Source organism: Magnolia sinica, chromosome 9, assembly GCF_029962835.1.
Source record: "Magnolia sinica isolate HGM2019 chromosome 9, MsV1, whole genome shotgun sequence".
Lineage (NCBI taxonomy): Eukaryota > Viridiplantae > Streptophyta > Magnoliopsida > Magnoliales > Magnoliaceae > Magnolia > Magnolia sinica.
Genome location: NC_080581.1, coordinates 80,625,225 through 80,649,355, shown reverse-complemented (window position 1 = coordinate 80,649,355; position 24,131 = coordinate 80,625,225). Strand labels below are relative to the sequence as shown.

At 40.0% G+C, this 24,131-nt stretch overlaps 1 protein-coding gene and 1 pseudogene across 1 annotated transcript; one reads left to right on the top strand and one right to left on the bottom strand.

The window, feature by feature from the left end:
* The first annotated feature begins 10,692 nt into the window (after positions 1–10,692).
* LOC131255219 (cellulose synthase-like protein E6) lies at positions 10,693–23,735 on the top strand. The gene is made up of 4 exons (XM_058255912.1): positions 10,693–11,022; positions 18,430–18,747; positions 20,552–20,692; positions 23,454–23,735. Exons 2-4 carry the CDS (start codon positions 18,526–18,528, stop codon positions 23,733–23,735), a joined length of 645 nt encoding a protein of 214 aa, XP_058111895.1. The 5' UTR covers positions 10,693–11,022; positions 18,430–18,525.
* On the bottom strand, positions 12,089–12,207 carry LOC131257030 (5S ribosomal RNA; annotated as a pseudogene).
* Positions 23,736–24,131: the final 396 nt, after the last annotated feature.

The window sequence follows — 24,131 nt, the reverse complement described above, 5'->3', positions numbered from 1 at the left end:
ATTTGGATCCGCCTCATTTATGTCTCATGCCTTAATATGAGCTGGTAAAATGAGTGGACAGCATGGATAACATACATCCATCATAACAAGGCCTACAAAAGCTTTTTTAGCAGCACACAGTACTCACTAACGTACAGTGTCATGTGCTCCACCACAATCTAAGTCTTAACGGAAGGTAACAGATGCAACTTTTTGAAAACCAGCTGAGAAAGGAATGACTTTGCTGCGATCCAGATCTCACTATGTAGGCAGGACTTTGACCATGGGCCCCTTGATGTATACATTGTATATCTACACCGTTTATCCATTTGCCAACTCATTTTAGGAAATGGACCAAAAAATGAAGTAGATCCAAATCTTAAGATGACCACACACAAGAAACAGTAGTTATTAATCATTAAAAACTTTTTTTGAGCCACAAAGGTTTTGGAACAAGCTAATATTTTTATTACCTTGCATTCAGGTTTGTGTGACCTTATCAACAGGTTGGACGGCAGATAAACATTATGGTGGACTCTAGAAAATTTTCAACGGTGGGTGATCAATGATCACTATTTACTGTGTAGTCCACCTGAGATTTGTATCCGCTTCATTTTTGAGATAATGCACTCAAATAAATTAGAAAAAAAAAAAATGGATGAATGGCATAGATATACAACGCATACATCAAGGTGGGCCACGGTCAGGGTCCCATTGCCATCACTGGATCTTGGGTCACAGCTAAGACAGTATAATTGTAAAAGTACTGGCATGTAAAATTTTGTGTTAATCAGATAATATTTTGTAAACTTTTCCTTATCATGTTAAATTGTTGTGCTGATGATCATAGCCTAATCAGATTCCAAGGCACAGGAAATCATCGTGGATGATCTATACTAAGGAAAAGAGAGAGAAAGAGGGAGGATGGGAAGAGAAGGGTATGCACCTCTCTAGAGAAGGAAGCAAAGGGCAGAGTTGCATATAAAATTTATGCAATTTGAGTATTTGTAGGCGTCTATATGATTTTTGTGTATGGAACAACTCAGGTTCCAAAAGAGAGAGTGAGGTGGGCATGGTTTGGCATGTTTGGAGCTGAGATTTGATTTGGTTTGCATTGGGTTTTAAGGGGTCGTTTGGCATCATGAATCCGGGGGTTTTGAGGGGATTTTGTGTGTTCCAAGGTCAAAGCTAGGATTACATTTAAAATCCTTTCAAAAGTTGCTTGTTTAACATATGTGTTACAACACAATTAATCTACTGGGCACATGGCCCATTGATGATATCCTAAAACAATTAAAATATTAATTGTATCGTTATAATTACTTTAATATGATGATTTGTGACATCCAAACACTTTCGATGTAAATCAATGGTTAAAAATCATGGTAAGTCATTCAAATGTGATCTTGTGCTTGTGGCCCATCCGAGAGTTAGAATTTCATCATTTACAGATAAAGTACATATTCCAATAGGTTTATTACAACCATTGTGTCAAATATTATATACACACACTAAATTAAGATATTAAAATTAATTTATTAATTAAATTTAGACCCCTATAAATATATTATACATAGATAACTATGAATTACAGGATTCTGAATTCAGGGTGTCAAATCCCCCATGTCTCGAATAAAGGGGTTCTAAATTCACGCTCACTGGAGGCCTATCTATCCACCTCCAAACAAAGGCTGTCCCACATGTATGTACCATTTGGAAGCGGATTGGCTGGTGTACCACACACCAGCTATATAGCTAGTGTAGATACGTGTTGTGTGAAGACGAGCGCCGATGCTCCTCAAGCTCTGAGTTGTACGAACGGTTCAAAGGAGATCAAAGTTACATGAGCCCCACAATGATGTATTTATTATGTCCACACCGTTCATCAATTTTTTGAGATCATTTTAGAGTATTAGTCAAAAAACGAATCATATCCAAGGCTCAAATGGACCACACCAAAAATAACAGAGGGGATAATGATCTTCACTGTTAAAAAATTCGTAGGGCCTACCGTAACATTTATTTTCCATCCAATCTGTTCATAAGGTCACAAATACCTGGATGACGAGGACAAAAAAAAAATAAAAATCATATTGATCCAAAACTTCTGTGACCCCAGAAGGGTTTCAATGGTATACATTAAATCACCAACTACTTTTTGCAGTGTGGTCCACTTGATCTTTATATCTTATTTCTCGGTTCAAGCCTTAAAAAAATCTTGCCAAACAGATTTATGGAGCTCAAATTGGATAGGTCTGGGTCCCCTTCTCTGGATAGAAGGCATCCAAATTCCTCCTGAACTGTGTCAGCTAAAAATCAAGCAGTTCCTAGGCAAGACCGGTCCTCTGCCTCCATTGGCAGTCCTTAGGATCCTCCCCTAAGATGTGATTGGCTTCATTTTTCAAGCAAGTTTTTGCCTAACTTCAGGTCCTAACCTTTCATTCTGGCCGTTCACTCCATCTGGGGAGTTCTCAGTTCATTCTCCTTGGGATCTTTGTAAAGTGGGCCAGTCACGCAAGTAGTGGGCCAGATGGGTCTGGCACTCATCCCTTCCCCCAAAAATCTCCATTCTGGTATGGAAAATCCTGGTGAAGGTGGTTCCGGTCGAGGTCGAGATTCAAGCTAAAGGCATATAAATGGCACCCAGATGTGTTTGTTGTGACTACAGTTCGCCTCAAGGCCAGGCTGACCAAGGCTGCGAGTCCATCGATCCCGCACCTATTCCTCGATGGTAGCCTGGTGAGAGCGGCATGGGAATTCATCGGAACAAATTTCAGGATCTCCATCCAGGGAGCCACATCGGTGGGCCAATGTCTATCCCAATGGTGGTCCGTGCTGGCAGTAGGAGGCACAACTCTGGGGCGCACAAGCTAGCCCCCTGCGTTGTTCTATGGGAGATAGCGCGACGATGTTCTCTGAGATCACGCCCTCCAAACATAAGCTGATAGCGCGCATTGGCTGGTGGATTGGTTTCATCAGGGATAGAGCCGATGCGCGTGCTCCATCAGCTATCCTTCATCATCATCATCACTCAGCTGGGGGGCCATTCCATCAGAGAGTTGTACAAATGCAACGACCAGCTTAGTCCTCGCCCCCTGCTCATTTACGTTCCCCAATCTCAGTAGTGAAATGGATGCGGCCTCCCAATGGATGGGTCAAACAACGTACGTGGACGGGTTAGCCCTTGGGAATCCAGGATCTTCCGGTGGTGAGGAAATTTGCAGAGGAGAATCAAGAGATTTTATGTTCGCTTTTGCTAACGGCTACAGAATGGGATCCAACTGTTGGGGGCCTTGCATAAAACCTTAGGATCTAGCCTCCCAAACAAACCAGAATTATGGGATAATAAAGCAATGAAAAACAATTAAAGCATAAACCACACCACACAAGAGATTTTTACGTGGAAAACCCTCAAAGAGGTAAAAACCACGGGACCTTGTCCAGATCAACAATCCACTATGAAGTAGAACATTACAACGTTCTTCACTCATGCAAGAGTAAATAAACAATAAGAGAATAAAAGAAAAATTAGAGAGATCTCACCGATCACGAGGATGTAAAAGCGCTGAGACGTCGACTCCCTTCCAAAAGCTTCCTCTCTCTCTCTCTCACCTTTGATAACCATAAACCCTTTAGCAAACCCTTGCAAAGCTTTAGGAGACCCTCTTGCATTACCTAGAAAAGCCCTAGGCACCCCTATTTATAGTTTAAGAAACTTCCTTCCGCACCTTGTTGCGAAAGGCCTTAGATTTTCACAGTCCACACAAGATCTGGACTCAAATCTGCATAAGTTCAACTGGTCAAGCCGAGTCCTCGAGCGGTTGAGCACCTCCCTCGACTAGTTGAGTACCTTAGATAAAATACATTAATTGGTCGCTGGATTTTGAATCGAGCCCCACTCGACTGGTCGAGCACCACCCACGACCAGTCGAGCAGCGCAGTGAATTACTCCGAATTTTCAACCTCTGTACTGTCTCTCCCCTGAACTGAGGAGGAAAAACCCTATAAAATCTCCCCCTTTCCAACTTAGGAGGGATTCACCTTCAAGCCAGGATGGTTTCTACAATCCTCATACTTGCCCTTGAGTAAAGTCTTGATCATCATGTCTGACCCATTATCGTCCGTGTGGACCTTTTCAACCTGTAACACCTTCTGTTCCAAAGTATCCCTGATCTAGTGATATCGAATCTCTATGTGATTCGACTTAGAGTGCTGACTTGAATGCTTGCTCAAGTGTATAGCACTTTAACTATCGCAATAGACCACTGTGTTGCTCCTGCTTCAGGATAAGTTCTTGTAGGAATCTCTTCATCTAAAACATCTCTTTACATGCCTCTTTGACTGCAATGTACTTGGCGTCTGTCGTCGATAAAACTACGACCTTCTGTAGCTTGCTCTGCCAAGAAACCGCTCCCCCTGCAAACGTGAACATGAACCCCAATATAGACTTCCTGGAGTTTATGTCGTCTGCCATATCTGCATCTGTGTAGCTCTCTAACACAGATTTTCCGTTACCATAGCATAGGCTTAACCTAGATTAGCCTTTTAGATACCGCAGTATCCGTTTCACCGCTGCCCAATGCTCTTTGCCAGGATTGGCAAGATACCGGCTGACAACACTAACCGCATATGCTATATCTGGGCGTGTACACACCATAGCATACATCAAACTTCCTACAGCTGACGCGTAGGGTATCTTCTATATCTCTTTCACCTCTGCCTTTCTCTTAGGACACCAATCTGAAGTAACCATCCAGTGGAGTACTGACCGGCTTCATTGCATTCATATTGAACTGCTCTAGGACTTTCTCAATATACTGCTCTTGTGATAGCCAAAGCTTCCTGCTGCTTCTTTTACAGGATTTGTTTGTTAGGCCCAGGTCTTTCATTACAAACGACTTGCCCAACTCCTGTTTCAGCTTATCGATCTTCTTGATGTCTTTTCCCATGATGAGCATGTCATCAACGTATAATAGCAGAACTAAGAAATCACCATCTGAGAACTTGCGCATGAACATGCAATGGTTTAACTCCGTTCTCTCAAACCCATGCTTCAACATAAATGAGTCAAACTTCTTATACCATTACCGTGGAGTTTTTTTCAGGCCATACAAGCTCTTCCACAGCCTACACACCATATGCTCTTTGCCTTTGACTTCGAACCCCTCTGGTTGGTATATGTAAATCTCTTCTTCCAGGTCACCATGGAGGAAGGTAATTTTAACATCTAACTGCTCCATCTCTAAATCCATGCTAGCCGTCAATCCAAGCAACACCCGTATAGATATCATCTTCATAACTGGTGAGAATATCTCCTCGAAGTCTATGCCTTTCTTCTGACCAAACTCTTTCACCACAAGTCTGGCCTTGAACCTTGTCTGTGAATTCTTCTGCTCAACCTTCTTTTTGAACACCCACTTGTTGCTCAAAGCTTTCTTGCCCTTAGGCAATTTCATCATATCATAGGTGTAATTCTTATGTAAGGATTTTATCTCCTCTTGCATAGCTTTCAACCACTCCCCCTTATACTCGTAGGATAGGGCCTCAGAATAATCTTCTGGCTCTCCCCCATCAGTCAACATAATGTACTCATGCGGCTAGTACTTCTTGGACAGCTGTCTGTCCCTAGATGACCTCCTCACTTATGGCCCAACAGGTGGATCAAGTGGGGGCTGATCCCCTGGTACATCTTCTGTAGGAACTCCCTCGTCCTCTGCACTTTGTTGTACTCCCCCGTCATCAGGAACCACAGGAGGAATAATCGGATTCATGTCCTCTAGCTCACCTGAACTAGGCTGGTTCTTCTCTGGCTTACCAATGTCTTCTATACACTAATCTTCAAAGAAAATCACATCTCTGCTCCTGATGAGCTTCTTCTCGGTTGGATCCCACAATCTGTAACCGAACTTTTCATCATCGTACCCCAAAAATATACACTATCTGATCTTCATATTGAGCTTGAACCTCTCGTCCTTTGGTACGTGAACGAATGCCCTGCATTCAAATACCCTGAGATGATTGTACGATGGATCCTGTCCAGTCCACACCTTCTCAGGCACTTCTCTATTCAATGAGGCTGATGGAGACTTGTTTATCAAATATACTATTATGTGCATTACTTCTCCCCAGAACGTCTTGGGCAATTTCGTATGGGATAACATGCATATGATTCTTTCTTTCTATAATTATGTGATTCCTTCGCTCAGCCACACCATTATGCTGGGGGGGTCTTAGGAACCGTACGTTTGTTCACGTTGTATACCCAGGGACTTACAATACTCATAAAAGTCACAGATATGTTCACCACCATTGTCAGTGTGGATGCACTTCAATGATCTACCTGTCTCTCTTTTGACCATAGTATGAAACAATTTAAACACACCAAAGACCTCGTCCTTGGATTTCAAAACATAAACCCAAACCTTCATAGATGCATCATCTATAACAGGGACAAAATACAATGCCCCACCCAAGGTTTTTGTCCTCATAGGACTACAAACATCAGAATAAAACAAATCTAATGCATGCACTTTATTAATATGAGAAGCAGATTTAACAAATGAAACTCTATGTTGTTTCCCTGATAAACAATCAATACAGGTTTTGAGAAATATACCTGTCACGTCTGGAAGGAGTCGCTTCCTCGCTAGTAGCTGAAGCCCTTTTTCACTCATGTAGCCTAGACGCCTGTGCCACATGTCAATAGCTGAATCTTTCACTGCGTTCAACTCACCCTTGCACACACTAACACTTGCCTTGTAAAAAGTGCAACACTCATCAGCAAACCGGCTTTCATAGCCATCATCATCCAATCTTCCCGTCGACATCAAGTTGAGGCGAATGTCTGAAATGTGCCTCACATCCCTGAGAACCAATGTGCAACCTACATCGATCTTCACACAAATATCACCGATCTCTACGATATTCGATATGCCAGAATTTCCTATCTTCACGGTCCCAAAGTCACCTGACTTGTAGCTTGTGAAGAAGTCCCTGCGTGGAGTCACATGAAAAGAGGCTCCCGAGTCTATCACCCAGTCGGTGTCCTGACTCATAACCATGAGACAAACATCATGATCTACTAAAAGAATAAGTACAACGTTGCCATCTGAAGTGACCGCAGTGGAATCTAATTCATTTCCATCTCCTTTCCTTTTCCTTTCTTATCGTTCTTATTCTTATGACATTCATGCTTATAGTGGCCCTTATTGCCACAATTCCAACATTCAACATCCTTCCTGGTACTCGACTTGCCTCTTGATTTATCTCAGGCCTTCTCGCCATTCCCTTTCTTTCCTCTCCCCATTCCTAATTCACAAGGGCCTCTTGCTGAGTAGACCCCTGAGACTTCCTCCTTATCTCCTCATTGAAGAGACAACTAGTTACTTATTCCATGAAAATCTTTTCGTCTGGCGCGGAGTTACTTAAAGACACCACCAACGTCTCCCAACTGTCACGCAATGAACTAAACAATAGCAAAGCCTGCAATTCATTATCCAAGACCATCTTCATAGCTGAGAGTTGGTTCACTATATTGCTGACCTCATTCATGTGCTCGCCCACAGAACCACCATCTTTGAACTTAAGATTCACAAGTCGTCGTATCAAGAAAATCTTATTGCCGGTTGTCTTCCTCTCATACAGCCCTTGTAATTTCACCCATAGGCTAGCGGCTAAGGTCTCTGTAGACATATGGTGGAATATTGAATCGTCCAGCCATTATCTAATAAACTCCACCGCCTTCTGGTCCATCTTCTTCCAATCATCATCAGACATATCCTTGGATTTTGTTGATATGCCTAAAATTGGAGAATATAGGTCCTTGCAATAAATTCAGTCCTCCATCTTAGCCTTCCATATGGTCCAGTTAGAACCATTGAGGCTGATCATTCTTGATGAGCCACCTTCCATTATTCAAAACTGATCTCACTCCGTACAATGAACTTGGCTCTAATACCACTTTGTTGGGGTTCTTGCACAAAACCTTAGGATTTAGCCTCACAAACAAACAAGAATTATGAGATAATAAAGCAATGAAAAACAATCAAAGCATAAACCACATCACAGAAGAGATTTTTACGTGGAAAACCCTCAAAGAGGTAAAAACCATGGGACCTCATCCAGATCAACAATCCACTATAAAGTAGAACGTTACAACCTTTTTCACTCACGCAGAAGTGGATAAACAGTAAGAGAATAAAAGAAAAATCAGAGAGATCTCACCAATCACGAGGACGTAGAAGCGCTGAGACGTGGACTCCCTTCCACAAGGTTCCTCTCTCTTTCTCTCCTCTCACTCTCTCACCTTTGATAACCCTAAACCCTTTAGTAAACCCTTGCAAAGCTTTAGGAGACCCTCTTACATTACCTAGAAAAGCCCTAGGCACCCCTATTTATTGTTTAGGAAACTTCCTTCCGCACCTAGTTGCGAAAGGCCTTAGATTTTCGCAGCCCGCACAAGATCCGGACTCAAATCTGTGTAAGCTCGACTGGTCGAGCCGAGTCCTTGACCGATCAAGCACCTCCCTCGACTGGTCGAGCATCTCGGTGAAAATACATCAATTGGTCGCTAGACTTTGAGTCGAGCCCCACTCGACTGGTTGAGCACCACCCACGACCGGTTAAGCAGCCTACTCGACCGGTCGAGCAGCGCGGTGAATTACTCCAAATTTTCAACCCGCTGCACTATCTCTCCCCTAACCTAAGGAGGAAAACCCCATCACCAACATCCACGCAGAACTCAAGGCCATCCATGACAGGTTACGTTTAGGACTAAGCATGGGTTTAAATTAGATTATTGTTGAATCTGACTCCGAGCTGGTGGTCAACTTTCTGATTGGAACAGCCTCCCCTGGCTGAAAATGGAACTCCTGGTTCTCTAGAATTCGCGGTATGCTCTCTTCTGATTAGGTGATCTTCTCCCACATTCTGAGGGAAGGAAATGGCCCTGTGGACACCTTGACAAGGATGGGCAGTGGGACCCAAGCTTCTTTCTTCTCTAACAGCATAATAGATATTCTTCCTCACATCAGAGGCCTCATCTTCTTGGACAAGGTGGGCCTATGATCAATTAGAACCATGTAGTTTTTCCTTGGTTTTGCGGCCCTGCCCCCTGGGGTATGGCGCTGTCCCTCTCTTCTTTTTTTTCCCTTCATGATAGGTTCCCTCAAATTCTTTTCATTCTGGGCAACCCAAAAAATTAAAAATTTTGATAATTATATATGAAGATCGTACTTTAAAAAAGAAAAGAAAAGAAAGTATGTGCTACACCAGCCAATCTGCTTCCGTACTATTCTACTCATGTGACACTGGATGCGAAGTGGCTGGTGTGTGGTATAGCTGCCATAGGTACTTTTCGTGCGAAGAGCACTAACGCTCCTCGAGCTCCAAGTTGTATGAACAGCTCAAAGGAGATCAAAGTTTTATGGGCCCCACAGTGATGTATTTATTATATCTACACCGGTTCATCTATTTTAGAGATCATTTTAGAGCATTATCCAAAAAATGAATCACATCCAAAGATCATCCGGACAACACCATAAATAGCAGCGGAGAAAATGATTTTCATCGTTAAAAAATTTGTAGGGCCCACCATAATGTTTATTTTCCATCCAATCTATTCATAAGGTCACAAAGACCTGAATGAAGAGAAAAAAATAAAATCATATTGATCCAAAACTTCTGTGACCCCAAAAAGGGTTTCAATGGTAGACATTCAATTCCCCACTGCTTTTTGCAGTGTGGTCCACTTGATAGTTAGATTTGTCTTATTTTTCTTCTCAAGCATAAATACGAGCTTGCCAGATGAATGGACGGTTTGAATATAAAACATAACTCATGATGAGACCCGCAGAAGTTGCTCACATCAATACAGCAGGTATACAGCTGGTGTGAGGTACACCAGCCAATCGGCTTCCTGTGGCACTAGCATGTACAGCTTGTGTCGGCTTTAATCTAATCAATCTAGTCAATTTTATTGTTAATATCTTTTACATAAGGTCTAGTCGTGTGTTAGATTCAATCTAATCAATCTAAGTCAACTTTATTAGTATTATCTTCTACAGATCCTAATCAAGTCTTAACTTTATTTGAGTAAATACATGTCACGTTTACAATATAACTTCCTGCTTATGAACACAACCTGAGTATCAAATATTATAATATACCGCTGCCATGAATGACATAAAATTGTATATGATTAGATGCATGAATGTTTAAAATAATAGTTGGATGTTAACTCAACCTAAATTTATTCTTCTAGCCATAGGTTTGAGCATCCATTACGCTGGTTAGGCTTGGTTTGTGTCTTATTGGATCGGCTTAATCCTCAACCAACCCGACCCACCTAAGTTAAACCTCTACATTCCAAACATACACCTTCTATCATGGGTGCATGAATGTTATAAGTACATACATGCATATGTGAATGTACATATGTAGATATAGCACATGCATGTGTATATTATAATTATACACCAGTGAGTTGATTGTATTGTTATTTGTATGCATTCATCATTTCATGAAGTCCATTGAATATGCTCTCATGTCAGCATGTATGGATACCCCCTTTTTTTTTTCACAAAGTGATATTTTCATGATGAGGCTAACTTATTGGACGGTTTAGATGTCACACACATGAAAGGTCAAAAGTAATGCACCGGGTGAATTGTAACTAATAGTCCAGCCCCATTGGACCTGAGACCCCTTCCTTTCTATATCTGCCTTTATCCCCAGCAAATGAGAGAGAGAGAGAGAGAGACAGAGAGAGAGAGAGAGCATGAGAAGAGAAGGGCATGGAACTCTCTTTGAAACTAAGGAAGCGAAGGGTAGGATTGCATATAAGATTTATGCAATTTCGGTATTTGTGGGCGTTTGTATGATTTGGGTGTACAGAGCAACTCATGTTCCAAAAGAGGGAGTGAGGTGAGCATGGTTTGGCATGTTTGGAACTGAGATTTGGTTTGGTTTCTATTGGATTCTCACTCAATCAGTGCGTTGGAGGCCTGTCTATCGTTCTACTTTCAAAGAAAGGCTCTCCCACAGGTACGCACCATTCTACCCGTTCTCCACCAGTAGTGCAACTTGGGTCAGTCTCAAACAAAACCCAACTGGCCCAACCTGAAATTTAGGTCGGTTCAAAGAGGTTGTGTCGAAGTGGGTTTGAAAATCTTCAACAAAACCCTAGGTTAAGTTGGGATTGGATTGAGGGCTCTGACGACCCTAGGTATAATATCCTACATATATAACTATGTATCTAAAACACTGGATAATAATATTTTCCCGTTGCGTTGAACCCGCAGAGAGGCTTCATGTATCATTTCCAAAAGGTGGACCCATGGTGCAGTGATCCAGACCGTTGATCCTATGGTAAATACTCTCTGCAAAATGGGAATGACCTAAATCTTCCAGATTGGAAGATCCTAGACATGGCATCTTGGTTCTTTTTAATCCTAACCGTCTGTCTCTCTGCCTTAAGAACAATGGGGAATCCGCCGTGGGACACTACAACAAGTGTCTGGATTACAAAATCATGGGTATAATTTCTTAGCAAAAGGTTTTTAAAGCCCACATGCGTGACGCAAGCACACGGGTGAGTACTTTTCATTTGATGGGTACGCTTTACAAATCTTCTTGCCCGAATATCAGGCCCGTCGATTCCTCGGGTGCGTGCCCGAATATCAGGCCCGTCAATTCCTCGGGTGCGTGACAGCATAGAAAATGGGATGGTAAAACACTTTTTTTGTTTTTTTTTTTTTTGGGACCGTGATTTTGTCGCGTACCGTCTGGATTATGTGAGGACTGGAGCATTCAAAATTTCGCCAGAAGATCTAACCAACGAATGTTGAAAAGCTCAGATCTTGCACATAAAAGCCTATATTTGCACGTGCTTAGGGCTTAAAGTCGGTTGGGTTGGTGCTCAACCTAACCCAACCTAACCTTAGGTTGGAAATTCTCAACCCAAATCTAACCTAAAGGGGCTTAGTCAATTTTTATTTTTATTTTTACACATGCCCACACACTCACACCACAATGGGTGCTTGAACCGGTGACCTCATGTCGAAACTCACATGAGCTTACCACTGAGCCATAGGATCGCACGCAAAGGAGAGGGGTGCAACAAGAAGACTTCTCAAGAGGTCACCCATCTTAGTACTACTTTCGTCCAAGTACGCTTAACCGTCGAGTTCTGATGGAATCCGCTGCATTAGTGTTGGTATGATCGCAGATTAATCGGGCGGATATATATGCTAATATTTTCATTATTACATTAGTATATTATATTTTCAATACACATCTTATATTTTGTACCTATGATTTATATATATATATAGTTATTAATAGTAAATAATTTCTTCTTCTTTTTTTCTAAACAAACAAGTTAAAATATCGGACAACGACTCCTTTAAAAGTAGTATTGTGCAGCACGCAATTTATTTGGGAGAGAGAAATCTGACTTATCTTGTTAGCTTCAGTCATAAGAAATGATGTGGACCAATGAAACCCAACGACATTGGAATTTTTTGTGCCTTTAACAAAGATGATCAACACCCAATTATAGTTTATAAGAAACTTGTATACTGATCAGATTCTGGTTGGGTTGGGCAACCGAAGACTCCTTGTTTAAAAAATAATTAAAATTAAAATTTTTATACATGCACACACTCACGCCGTAGTGGGATTTCACCACCTATGGATACTCAAACCCCTGACTGGGTGTTGAAACTCCTGAGAGTCTACCACCAAAGCAAGAGTAAGGATTTGGCAACCAAAGACTTCAACCCAAACCTAATCCAAGTTTTATCGGGTTGGTATTTGTATAGTCCAAGCCTGAGACCCACCCGATACATCATACCCAAGCCTAACCCAATGTCACGTCAGTCATGGGTTCAGTTGAGTTGAATCCTGTTCACTCCCTAAGTATAGGGTTGTGATGTAGTAATAAACTCGGTGAGACCAAGGTCGAATCCCAAGGGACTGAAACTTGTACGTAATCTGAAAATAATCAGAACTAGAACTAGAATAAGATGAAATCTAAATTGAATGAAATTTAAGGAATAATGGTGAAATAATTATCTAAAACTTAAAGAATTTAGGGAAAGAAAACTAAGGATTCAAAGGATCCACTTGTAGAGATTAGAGAGATCTTATGCCTACTTCAAGAACTCAACTGGACTGAGAGTCCCATCTTCATCCAGTTGAAGGGTGTAACCATCAAAAGAAAACTGAACTTCCTTTGATATAGTTTTCAAGAGATGAAAGGTATATAAATTAGAATGGATTTCATCACTAAACCATGCCTAGGAGACAAAGTAAATAACAGAATTAAACTAATTACCAACCAATCAACAATGTATGAAGGTTAGGAAGGGTACCGTCATCCGACCATGCCCAGGAGACGATGGTGAACAACAGGACTTCCTGACATTATAAACATAAAAAGGAAAGGAACATGCTCAAAGCTATCGCAGACCCATTGTAATTTTAGTCACAACAGACCATTAAAAACTAAAAAAATTTCCTTCATTAAACCAAAATCAACATCAATTCACTCTAAACAAAAGGCACAAACAAAAAGTCTCCCCATCACACTATAAGCTTCACCTCTTAGCCTTAGCTAAGAGGTTTATCGTAGAATAAACATGATTAGGCTAAACATCTTAAAAGAAATAATAAAAAGAAACAGTAAAAATAAAAGAAATCTGAAATACTACTCTTTCTCCCCGCTTCACGTCCCGGCTGCGAATTGAATGCCCCTTTCTCTTCTTTCTTGTCCCTTTTTTATAGCAGTGGAAATAGAAGGAATGTCGGTGGACAGACTGAGAGAGAGTCGGCTGGAACTTACACACAAAAGGCGGTGCGGAAGTCTTCTTTACGCAGAAAACAAGTCGCGCCCCCTGGTTTACACAACAAAGAACAGATCAGATCTGCTCCACTTTCCTTTCTTTCTTTCGAAAGAAATAATATCTCCTGAGACAGTTTTCGACGGCCTACTCGATGAACGGATCAGATCTTCCATCCGATCAACGTCTATGATCGTGCAATCGGCTAAAAATTGTCGGTTTCAGATGTTGAAACAGAGCCTACGTAACCAGACTTACGCTGTGACGTTTGTGGGGCCCATGATAAACGTTTGTTAGGAAATCCACACAGTCCATTGAATTCCTAGCGAAAATCCAGTCGGGAAGGGGTAGTTTTGGTCGAATTTTGGTGCGGTCCAGTGATGTTTTTCTTCCGCCGTCCATCCTGTGTTTGATCAAAATTTATACGTGTGTGCATGCATGGGAACAAAAGGACACCTCTTCGAGGGTCCAGCATCCCCTCTGGACGCAATGGACGGTCCAAATCTTGCAAAAGAATGATGAGTGGGGCCACTAGTGAAAAACGGAAGCACAGTGTAAAGACGTTGTCCGTTCTTGCATAGAGGAGAGAGAGGAGACGGGTAAGCATATGTTGACCGGACTCTCCGGTCCGGTGCATTGCAAGTACATATGCACTGTTTGCACTCCCCACCACATGTGGGTTCCACTATGATGAATGTAAGAAATCTGCTCCGTCCATTTGATTTTTCATCCAGATGTCAGGTGGGCCCCAAATTAGAGATTAATGGTCTGATCTATCTATTAGGTAACTTCTACAAGGATCCGGGAGCTAAAATTCTACGTGTACAGTTAATTTGTTGTCCTCAGGCCATATATGAAGTTTCGAGCCGAACGGATGGTTAGAACCTTATGATGTTGGATTCTGGACCAATTTCGGGCCACTTGAGCTTCAGTTTCTCAATTTTCTCGAATCTCTGATGTGTAAATCCGTCGATCTTGGTCCCCTAGAGTCTGTCTCTTGCCTTGGTGAATTTAGACCGTCAAATCCACGCTTTTAGTACCCTCTTTCAGTCTAAGTTCCTAAATACACATTGCATCACAAACACAATTAAATCGAGCCGTTAAACAGTACCATGTTTGTAAATCTAAGCAATAACTGAGGTCTAATATGCAATATTTAACCCTCAACAAATCCCTCCACTTTCAGCCTTACGTATGCTAGTGCAATGATTCCCATTGTCCTACACGCACGTGGCATAACCTATGCGGTTTTGCAAGGATAAATTTGGAAACCAAAATTCTTAAGGTCATTATTCTTGGCATTTTTTAAAAATCTGAGTGGCCGCCTTAAGTGTTACGGATCAAGGACGAACTATGGGCGGTATTCCTAATAGATGGCATGGATTTCATGCAAGTCAGTCTTTTTACCCGCATCAGTTAACCGATCGAGTAAGTACCCAGCACCAAGTGTTATCCCAGCGATTGGAAGCGAACTGGCTGGTGTACCACACACCACGGACCTGGTGGTCTGTTCATGTCACCAAGTGCCGTGGGTCCAATAATGAGGTATATGTTATATCAAACCATCTGTCCATTTAGCTAGATTGTCGTAAAGCTTGAACCGAAAGAATAAAGTTCCAAATATCAAGGATAACCGAAAAAAAAAAGTTCCAAATATCAAGGATTTAACGTCTACTATTGAAACGCTTTTGGGGGTCATAGAAGTTTCCAATCAATATAATATTTGTTTTTTCTCCTCATCTAGGTCTTGATCTAAAGAAGAGATTTCATGGAAAATCAACGTTGTGGGTGTTTTAATCGTGGGAATCATTGGTCCATTGATATTTATGGTGTGGTCCACTTAAGCTTTGGATACCACTCATTTTTAGGCTAATTTTCTAAAATAATCCTACAAATGTTATAATGGTGTGGATAAAATAATTACATCATAGTGGGGCATGTAACTTTCAACTCCTTTGAACAGCCAGTACAAATGGGAGCTCGAGGAGTGTCAGGCGCTCCTCGTAGCATGGGAAGCGGATTGGCTAGTGTACAATACACCACCGACTTCAGCAGTGTGATGTCACCAAGTTATATGGGTCCTATCATGAGGTATTAGTTATATCCAAAAATTTTTGATCCACTTGGCAAGCTCGTCCTGAGGCTTGAACCAAAAATAAAAATAGATCCAAAGATCAAGGGGACCACACTGCAGAAGGTATTGGAGGATTGAACATCTACCATTGAAATCATCTCGGGTGTCACACACATTTTTGAAATTTAATATTTGTTTTTCCTCCTCATCCACCCTATACGGCCTTATGAATAGCTTGGATGGAAAATAAATGTTACGGTGAGCCCTACAAATATTTTAAAGGTGAGAAACATGGCCCCGCTGCTATTTGTTTTGTGGTCAACTTGGGCTTTGGATACCACTCAGTTTTGTGATAGATCTAAAATGATCTTGCCAAATGGATGAACGGTGTGGATATATATATATATATATAATAAATACATCATTGTAGAGCCCATATAACTTTGATATCATTTGAACAGTCTGTACAACGTGGAGCTGGCACCACACGTACCTACACTGGCAAGTTTGGTGGTGTGTGGTACATCAGCCAATTTGCTTCCCTTCACACCACAGGGTGGGGAAGTGAATTGGCTGGTTTACTACATGCCACCGACCTTTGGTGTGTCGAAGCCACGGAGTTTTGTGGGTTGATCACAAAGTAAGTGTTATATTTAAACCATTCTTTCATTCGGCGAGCTGGTTGTGAGTGTTTTTCTGAAAAAAAATAAATATATATATATATAGGTGGTAGAAGATGGAACATCTACTATTGAAACCCTTTTGGAGTCACAAAAATTTTGGATCAATGTAATATTTATTTTTCCTGTTCATTTATGTCTATATAACTTTGTGAACAGATTGGATGGAAAATAAACATTTTGGTAGGCTTTATGAATGTTTTAACCGTGAGAATAATCGTGGTACACTTGAGCTTTGGATATGATTCATTTTTAGGCTCATACTCTAAAATGATCTCCCAAATATATAAACAATGTGGATATAATAATTGATCTGGTTTGAACCGTTTGTACAAAATAGAGCTGGAGAAGCGTCACATTGGCGGTGTGTGGTACACCAGCCAACCCACTTCCAGTCAGTGGGGTGTGGTAAACCAACTAATCTTCCTCCCATCGATAAGGCTGCTAATGGATAGAATTTGTACAAAATAGAGCTAAAGAAGCGTCACGTTGGCGGTGTGAGGTACACCAGCCAATCCGCTTACAGTCGGTGGTGTGTGGTAAACCAACTAATCTTCTTCCCATCGGTAAGGCTGCGTGGTAAGCCAACTAATCTTCTTCCCATCGATGAGGCTGCCAATGGATAGAATTCACAATGCTAGAGCAAAATGTGGATGGTCTGGATTATGCACCTGTATCAACAGTTTAACATGCATATGCATTATTACAAAAGAAGACAACTTTTCGAAAGGATTTGAGACGGATGATACCGTATTGAAACTCTTGTGAGTCTACTACCAATGTAAAATGCTTAATTTTGAATGGAGTTCATGAATTATAAGATACATAAATAACTTCTGCAACAACACTTTCTAAGCAGATAGTACCGACGTGGTCTGTCTTTAATATCCATTGTCTTGTCTTCATTTGTGGCCAACCTTTGATGTGAAAGGTTTATTGTGTTGGGCCCATCTTAGCCCTATCTTCAGAGTGAACCATCCATCGTGTGTAGCTTACTTTCAATGTGGACCATCACCTTGCCAAGGCCACCATCGATTTGGACTATCTATCAAACAGGGGCAGCCTTAGATGTAGACCATCGTTCATTTCAAACATTGGATGTGGATCGTCCATCATGGGATGCCTGCCTTCAACGAAAAGCGTACATCATGCAAGGCTGTACTTTGAAGTGAGCTATCTGTTTACCGGCCTGCCTTTGATGGGTCATTCATCATTAGGAGCCAACCATTGATGTCGACTGTCCTTTATGTGAGGCCCACCTTAATGTAGGTCATTCATTACGCGGTGCTTAACATTGATGTGAATTGTCCATCATGTGGGGCCCACCTTTAATGTCGACTAGGCCCCACCTTCAATGTGAATCGTCCATCATATAAGGCCACCTTTGATATGGACTGCCCAAGCCCATCCCACTAGAGAAACAGGCTAGAGTTTTAAGCCCGCCTGCGGGTCTAATACTCTAGTCCAAGCCCGGCCCAAGGCAGGCTAGGCCCAGAAGCCGGTCAGGCCACCTGTAAATTTATGCCATGTACATGGATCACGAGTCACATCCAAGGAACCTAATACTCTTACATTTCACCTGAATCTTTAATTGCTTATGTTTTGAATAACTTTATCTAAGGAGAATGAGGCCATATAAGGCTACTTCTTACAGCCGTCCGATTACTACCGTAAGAATTTGATCCTCTCTCTATCTCCATTTTCTACCTAAATGGTATAATCTTGAATTTGATCCTCTCTCTCTCCATTTTCTACGTAAATGGTATGATATTCAATTTGATCCTCTCTCTCTCTCTCTCTCTCTCTCTCTCTCTCTCTCTCTCTCTCTCTCTCCATTTTTTTTTTGACGGTGCAGATATGAAGATGAATTGCCAGGGGTGGACATTTTTGTGTGCACTGCAGACCCACAATAGAACCACCCACCCTAGTGATCAACACCGTTCTTTCAGTCATGGCCTATGATTACCCGCCGGAGATACTGAGCATCTACCTCTCCGATGATGGTGGGTCAGATCTAACATTCTACGCTCTACTAGAGGCCTCCCGCTTCTCGAAGCATTGGATCCCATTTTGCAAGAAATTCAAGGTGGACCCAAGATCACCGGCTGTCTATTTTGGCACAACATCTGAGCCACATGATACTGAGCACGGCAATGAATGGCTATCCACCAAGGTAAAATATCTTCTACATTGTTTATTAACCGCAAACGTGGTTCAATTGAGACCGTCCAAATTCTACGTACCATTGTTAGCATTCCATTGGCACCCTTCAACCAGATGGTTCAAATGAAAAATGTAGCCATTAATCAGACCATCCATGTGGCTTTGTACGGAGAAATGATCACACATAAAGTTGCTCAGTGGATGTGTGATGGACCATATGGACGGTCTTGATGAGTTAATTGAATTATGTAGCACCCGGTGTTTTGATTCTAGCAAAGTTGTATCAAGGGAAGTTATCTCATTAGTTATGTTGGCATAAGCTGTCCAAGTGATGTATCAAGGCTAGTTGTTTTATTCCTTGTTTGTCAAATATCTAAAAATTAGAAATAAGAATGAGATATATAATATGCATGTGTACTTTAATATAAAATCATGGTACATATATTATATACTTACGGTCACATGTAATAAATGTTGGGAATTTGAAGATTAATGGTGGCACATATATGTGTGCGGAGTGCTTGAATGTGGGTGGTCGCACAAGCAAAACATTCAATACATGTGCACCATGTTTAGGAAATATTTGGTTTCTCATGTCCATTGACTAGGACGGTACAACTTGTTCTACCTTCTTTTTAACAAAGTTATTTGGAACTCTATTTGGATATAAAAGTGGTAAATATCACATATATTTAATCAAACTAAAATTACTAAATTATGCAAATTGAATGATGGAATAAACATATCATCTATATATTAATAATGAATATTATAAACTAAAATTTTAAATGTGTACCTCAGTCAGAAGACATTTTCAATGGCACAATGCCATCAAGAAAAGATGTTTGATCTTTTGCGCCTGACAATCTTTTGAAAACTTCTCAATAAAACTAGGGTTTGTTGTTGTTCTAGTAAGAGTTTTAAGATGTATTTATTAAAATTAAAGAGAAAAAAATATATATGGAGGACTAAAGAAGCTTACCTGTTACACTTCTTTCCTCTAGAATCTTCACACCGTATGTTTCTTTATCTGTCTGACTATGTGTGTGTGTGTATGTATATATATATATATATATATATATATATATATATATATATAAACCATGGTTTAAGGGTCCCATTTCAAACTTATATGTAATGATCACAATTATAGTGAAGCCACCAAACTGCTCAATTTGAATAATTCAACAATTAGATTAAAACCGATGATCATGTATGACCCATCTAATAAAAGTATTACAAATTATGAAACAAAAATTTCCTAAGTTACAATTTAAAAAATAGACTAGTTGCACCATTGCAGGCTCCAATTCTTGGACACTTGGTATATGGAATAAAACCCTTGAATAGTTTTCATTTTCAACCGTCCACTTACTCTCAATCTAATAGATGGATTACCATATAAAAGTAATAATTTTTTTCATGATACATCTAACTTGGTGCCCATAATTTGGATGACTATTTTGAATTAATTCAATGCCACATATGCAATTTCTCAATAATTTTAACCATCTATGAATTATCCATCGCACTTAGCCAAAGCGTTAAAGTATTTCTCTATACAAAGACAAGCAATGGTTGCCCATGGTTATTCATTTTGAACACATTGTCCTAATTTTCCAATCTAGAAGTTTTTTGGGGCATACCCTTTTCCAATGGTGCCATCAATAAGACATTTTTTGATAAATGTATCATCATTCCAAAATGAACGGCCATGATTGAACTTTACATTTGCTGATGACCATGAAACTCTAATTCCTCTTAAAACTATGCTCTATTAAAATTGCAAATTATGTTCATTTGTTTTTCCACAGAAATTGCACGAAGAAATGGCGAATCTGATTGACACTGCTGTTAAGTTGGGCCTTATCCCCAGTGAAATCCGAGCCGAGCACAAAGGTTTTGCAGAGTGGCATTCGGTTGTAAATTCAGGCATCCATCATACCATTCTTCAGGTAAATCTTCAGTTAGATTTTATTAAAATAGAGAAAATGCATTGCCTTCAGTGTAAGCTTGAAACAGAAATAATTAGATAAGGTGATTATGTAATAAGTAATGATGCAACTATTCCTTCCTGCCAACATGTTTCATGTCTAGAATATCCAGTCCATGCAAAGGATGGGCCAAACCATGATGGTCACTTAATACGAAAATCAGGCCGATCCACTGATTTGGTGGGCCACACCAATGCACTGAGTGATACAATCCATTCATTTTGATGTTGTGTTCCACTAGATAAGTGGATTGGCATGATTTTAACATCGCCTCATCATCATGATCTGGCCCACATTCTCCACAGATTGGATTGGATATTTTAAGTGTGACATGTTGACGGGTTATATGCAGTGGTTTCTCCTCTTAACAAGTGAACTAGTATTTACTCCTCCCTAATGTTTTGGTAAGCAATAGCAAAAGAAAGGGTGTGTTTATCATGTATTTTTTGGTAACCTAAGGGACTTATTAAATTTTTAAGAAGAATACTGTGACAAATATTATGGAGATTTTGTGATATTTTTGCAGAATCATTGAACAATAAAAACATCACAAGGTTTTTCAAAAATTCCAGCAGTTTTAATTTCTCATGACTTAATTATGAGAAGGCCATCATTTTAGTAAAATAATATAATAAAATGTTTAAATAAATCCATTTTAACCCAAAATTCAAAATTTTAAAGTTATTTTATAGATTTTTTATAAATATATTTTAGTATATTATTTTTAATGACTTTTTCTAGATATTATCATGAGAAAAACATTAAAATCTAAAAAACTCCAAAGAAATTCCATATTGGGGAATTGAAGAGGAGATCTGTCACTATAAAGAAAAAAAAAATTAATTATTTACAAGACTATAATAGATAATACACAAGCATTTAGAAAATGATAAGGCCTTAAGTTGAATTGATTGGATAATAGCAATGATGGGGGGCCGCGGAAGCACATAGAGATGAATCAAGCAAAGTACTCCAATTACAACAAGTAAGTCTAAGCACAAACAAACTGAATTTAACATGAAAAACACTTATGGAAAAAATCACAGCACAAAGCGACAGTAATGCACTATGAAAGCATAAATTACAAGAGATAAAAATAAAAATATCTAATTCGAACAAGCCTCAAATCTTTCTGACAATTCCTTGAAAGCCCTATAAACGAATTAGAAAGCTTTGAGATATATTTTATTCCTGATTACACTCATATATATATATATATATATATCCTCTATGAGAATCACAATTGAAATAAGAAATAAATCCCGCACTTACGCAACTTTGCATAACTCTGTATGATCGTTCGATGACACCCAGACTGTCGATGGAATCGAACCAAATACTAAAATATTACAACAACCAAATATGTATTTTTTAGATTTTTTTGATGCCATCGAGCAAAACTTCAATGTCATCAAATAGCTTTCAATGGCATCGAAACCTCTTTCGATGGTATCGAGTAGGATACCTAAAGTGTCTAGCAACCAATATGATAAATTTCAAAATTTTCCGTTGACATTGAGAAGGTCTACTAGATGGCATCAAACTATCATCATAGACCTATTGATTTACATATTTAAGACATCAATCAACAAGCAATTCACCCAATAAATAACTTCCAAGCATTTATATGCATGTGATGTGGAATTCGTCCAATAAGTTAGCTCCACCATGAGAATTACTATATCCAAAAGTCAGCCACTTCTACTCATTGAATGGACTACACTTGTATTTTTCTATTTATCAACAGCTAGATATTGTTGTCACTTGGTTAGTAGATGGATTGATTATTGCACTAGGTGATTCTAGTGTCGGCGCCAACCTATTGGAAGGGTTGGATGTCACATTTATTTGATAGGTTAAAAGTTATCGTATTTAGAAATTGCACATATGATTAAAATAAATTAAAAAAATTATGTCTTCAATGTAAATATATCATCTAAGTCTTATTTTAAATAATTGGGACAAATAAAAGAAGATTATAGCCAAACTTTTACTCAAGCTTGGGATTGATAATAAGAATGCAAAATTCCATACATATGATTTTACTTCTAATTTATCATAAACTACAACTTATTTGATTATCTGACCGAGGATTGGTGGACAATTTTTGGATGGTTAAAATGAAAAATGTCCAATGTTCCTAATTCTACAAATAAGAGTTTTGGACTGTTCAATCCATCTAATTTTGATGGTTTAACTTGAGTTAGCATTTGCCATGCATAAAACATCCAACAGGCTGAGTATCAAGAAGTATGCTCTGCCTGAGTATCAACTAACTTCTCTTTTTAAAGGAAAATGATACAGTGCCCGTAGAGTACGATAAGTTATACTGTTTTAGTATGTGTTTTCAGCAACAACCTATGAATCCTGAGATGAACTACAACTTATAGTACTACCCAGAGCACGATAATGCTTCTCATTCTTCATTGTGGATGAAGTATAGCCTAAAATAATACCAAGCAAACGAACCTAACCATCTGTTTTTGCGCATTGAATTTCCTCGTTGACAATATTATTTCTAACCGTCGCATTTTACAGCTACCGATTGGATGGTCAGGACTCTTTGATCAGTATGATTTTCAGGATATTTTCCATCTACAGTGGATACTACAATTTGGACGGTCTGGATGGACGTACACAAGCATCATATTAATTATCAGTGGATGAGTCACCACCTAACCACCATCTAATTGTTTATTGATCTTTCTAATAAAATATCCAGATATTAATTGATGGGAGGGACCCGAATGCTGTGGATATTGAAGGATCGGCATTGCCAACACTCGTGTACATGGCACGTGAGAAGAGACCTCAACATCCCCACAACTTCAAAGCTGGTGCTTTGAATGCATTGGTAATCTTTACATGCTTGTATGTAGAAACACGTGCAACAGGCCGGGTCAAAGGTCAGCGTGAGCAAGACCCGATTAATAGTTGGGCTGGAAGCAGAGATGGGCCCAGCCCATTTAGTAGTTGGACCTTTGGTACAAGCCCAAGTTCATGAGAAAAGAAACAGTAAATGGGCCTTTTCTCTGGCGTGGGTTGGATCTGAATTGAAAACATTGCAAAACTAGGGCTCGGGTATCATCCGCTAATCAATCGGGTTTTAAAGGGCCATATAGAACCATTGGCCCGTTTAGAAGCTCAAGCTCAATGATTAATGGATTGGGCCCAAGCTACCGCCCAACCTAGCCCGTTGCCACCTATTGTGCAGATAGACATACATGAGAGTTTTGCTGAATCTCCAGACAATTGTACTCTGCTGGATGGCCCGTATCATATTCAGGACAACAGATCCATGCATAATGTGGGGCCCACCGTGTAAATTGCTTGGCCTAGAGACCAATCTGGTTCATTCATCAAGCAGGCCAAACACGCTCGTCGATGTATCATGGCCAAC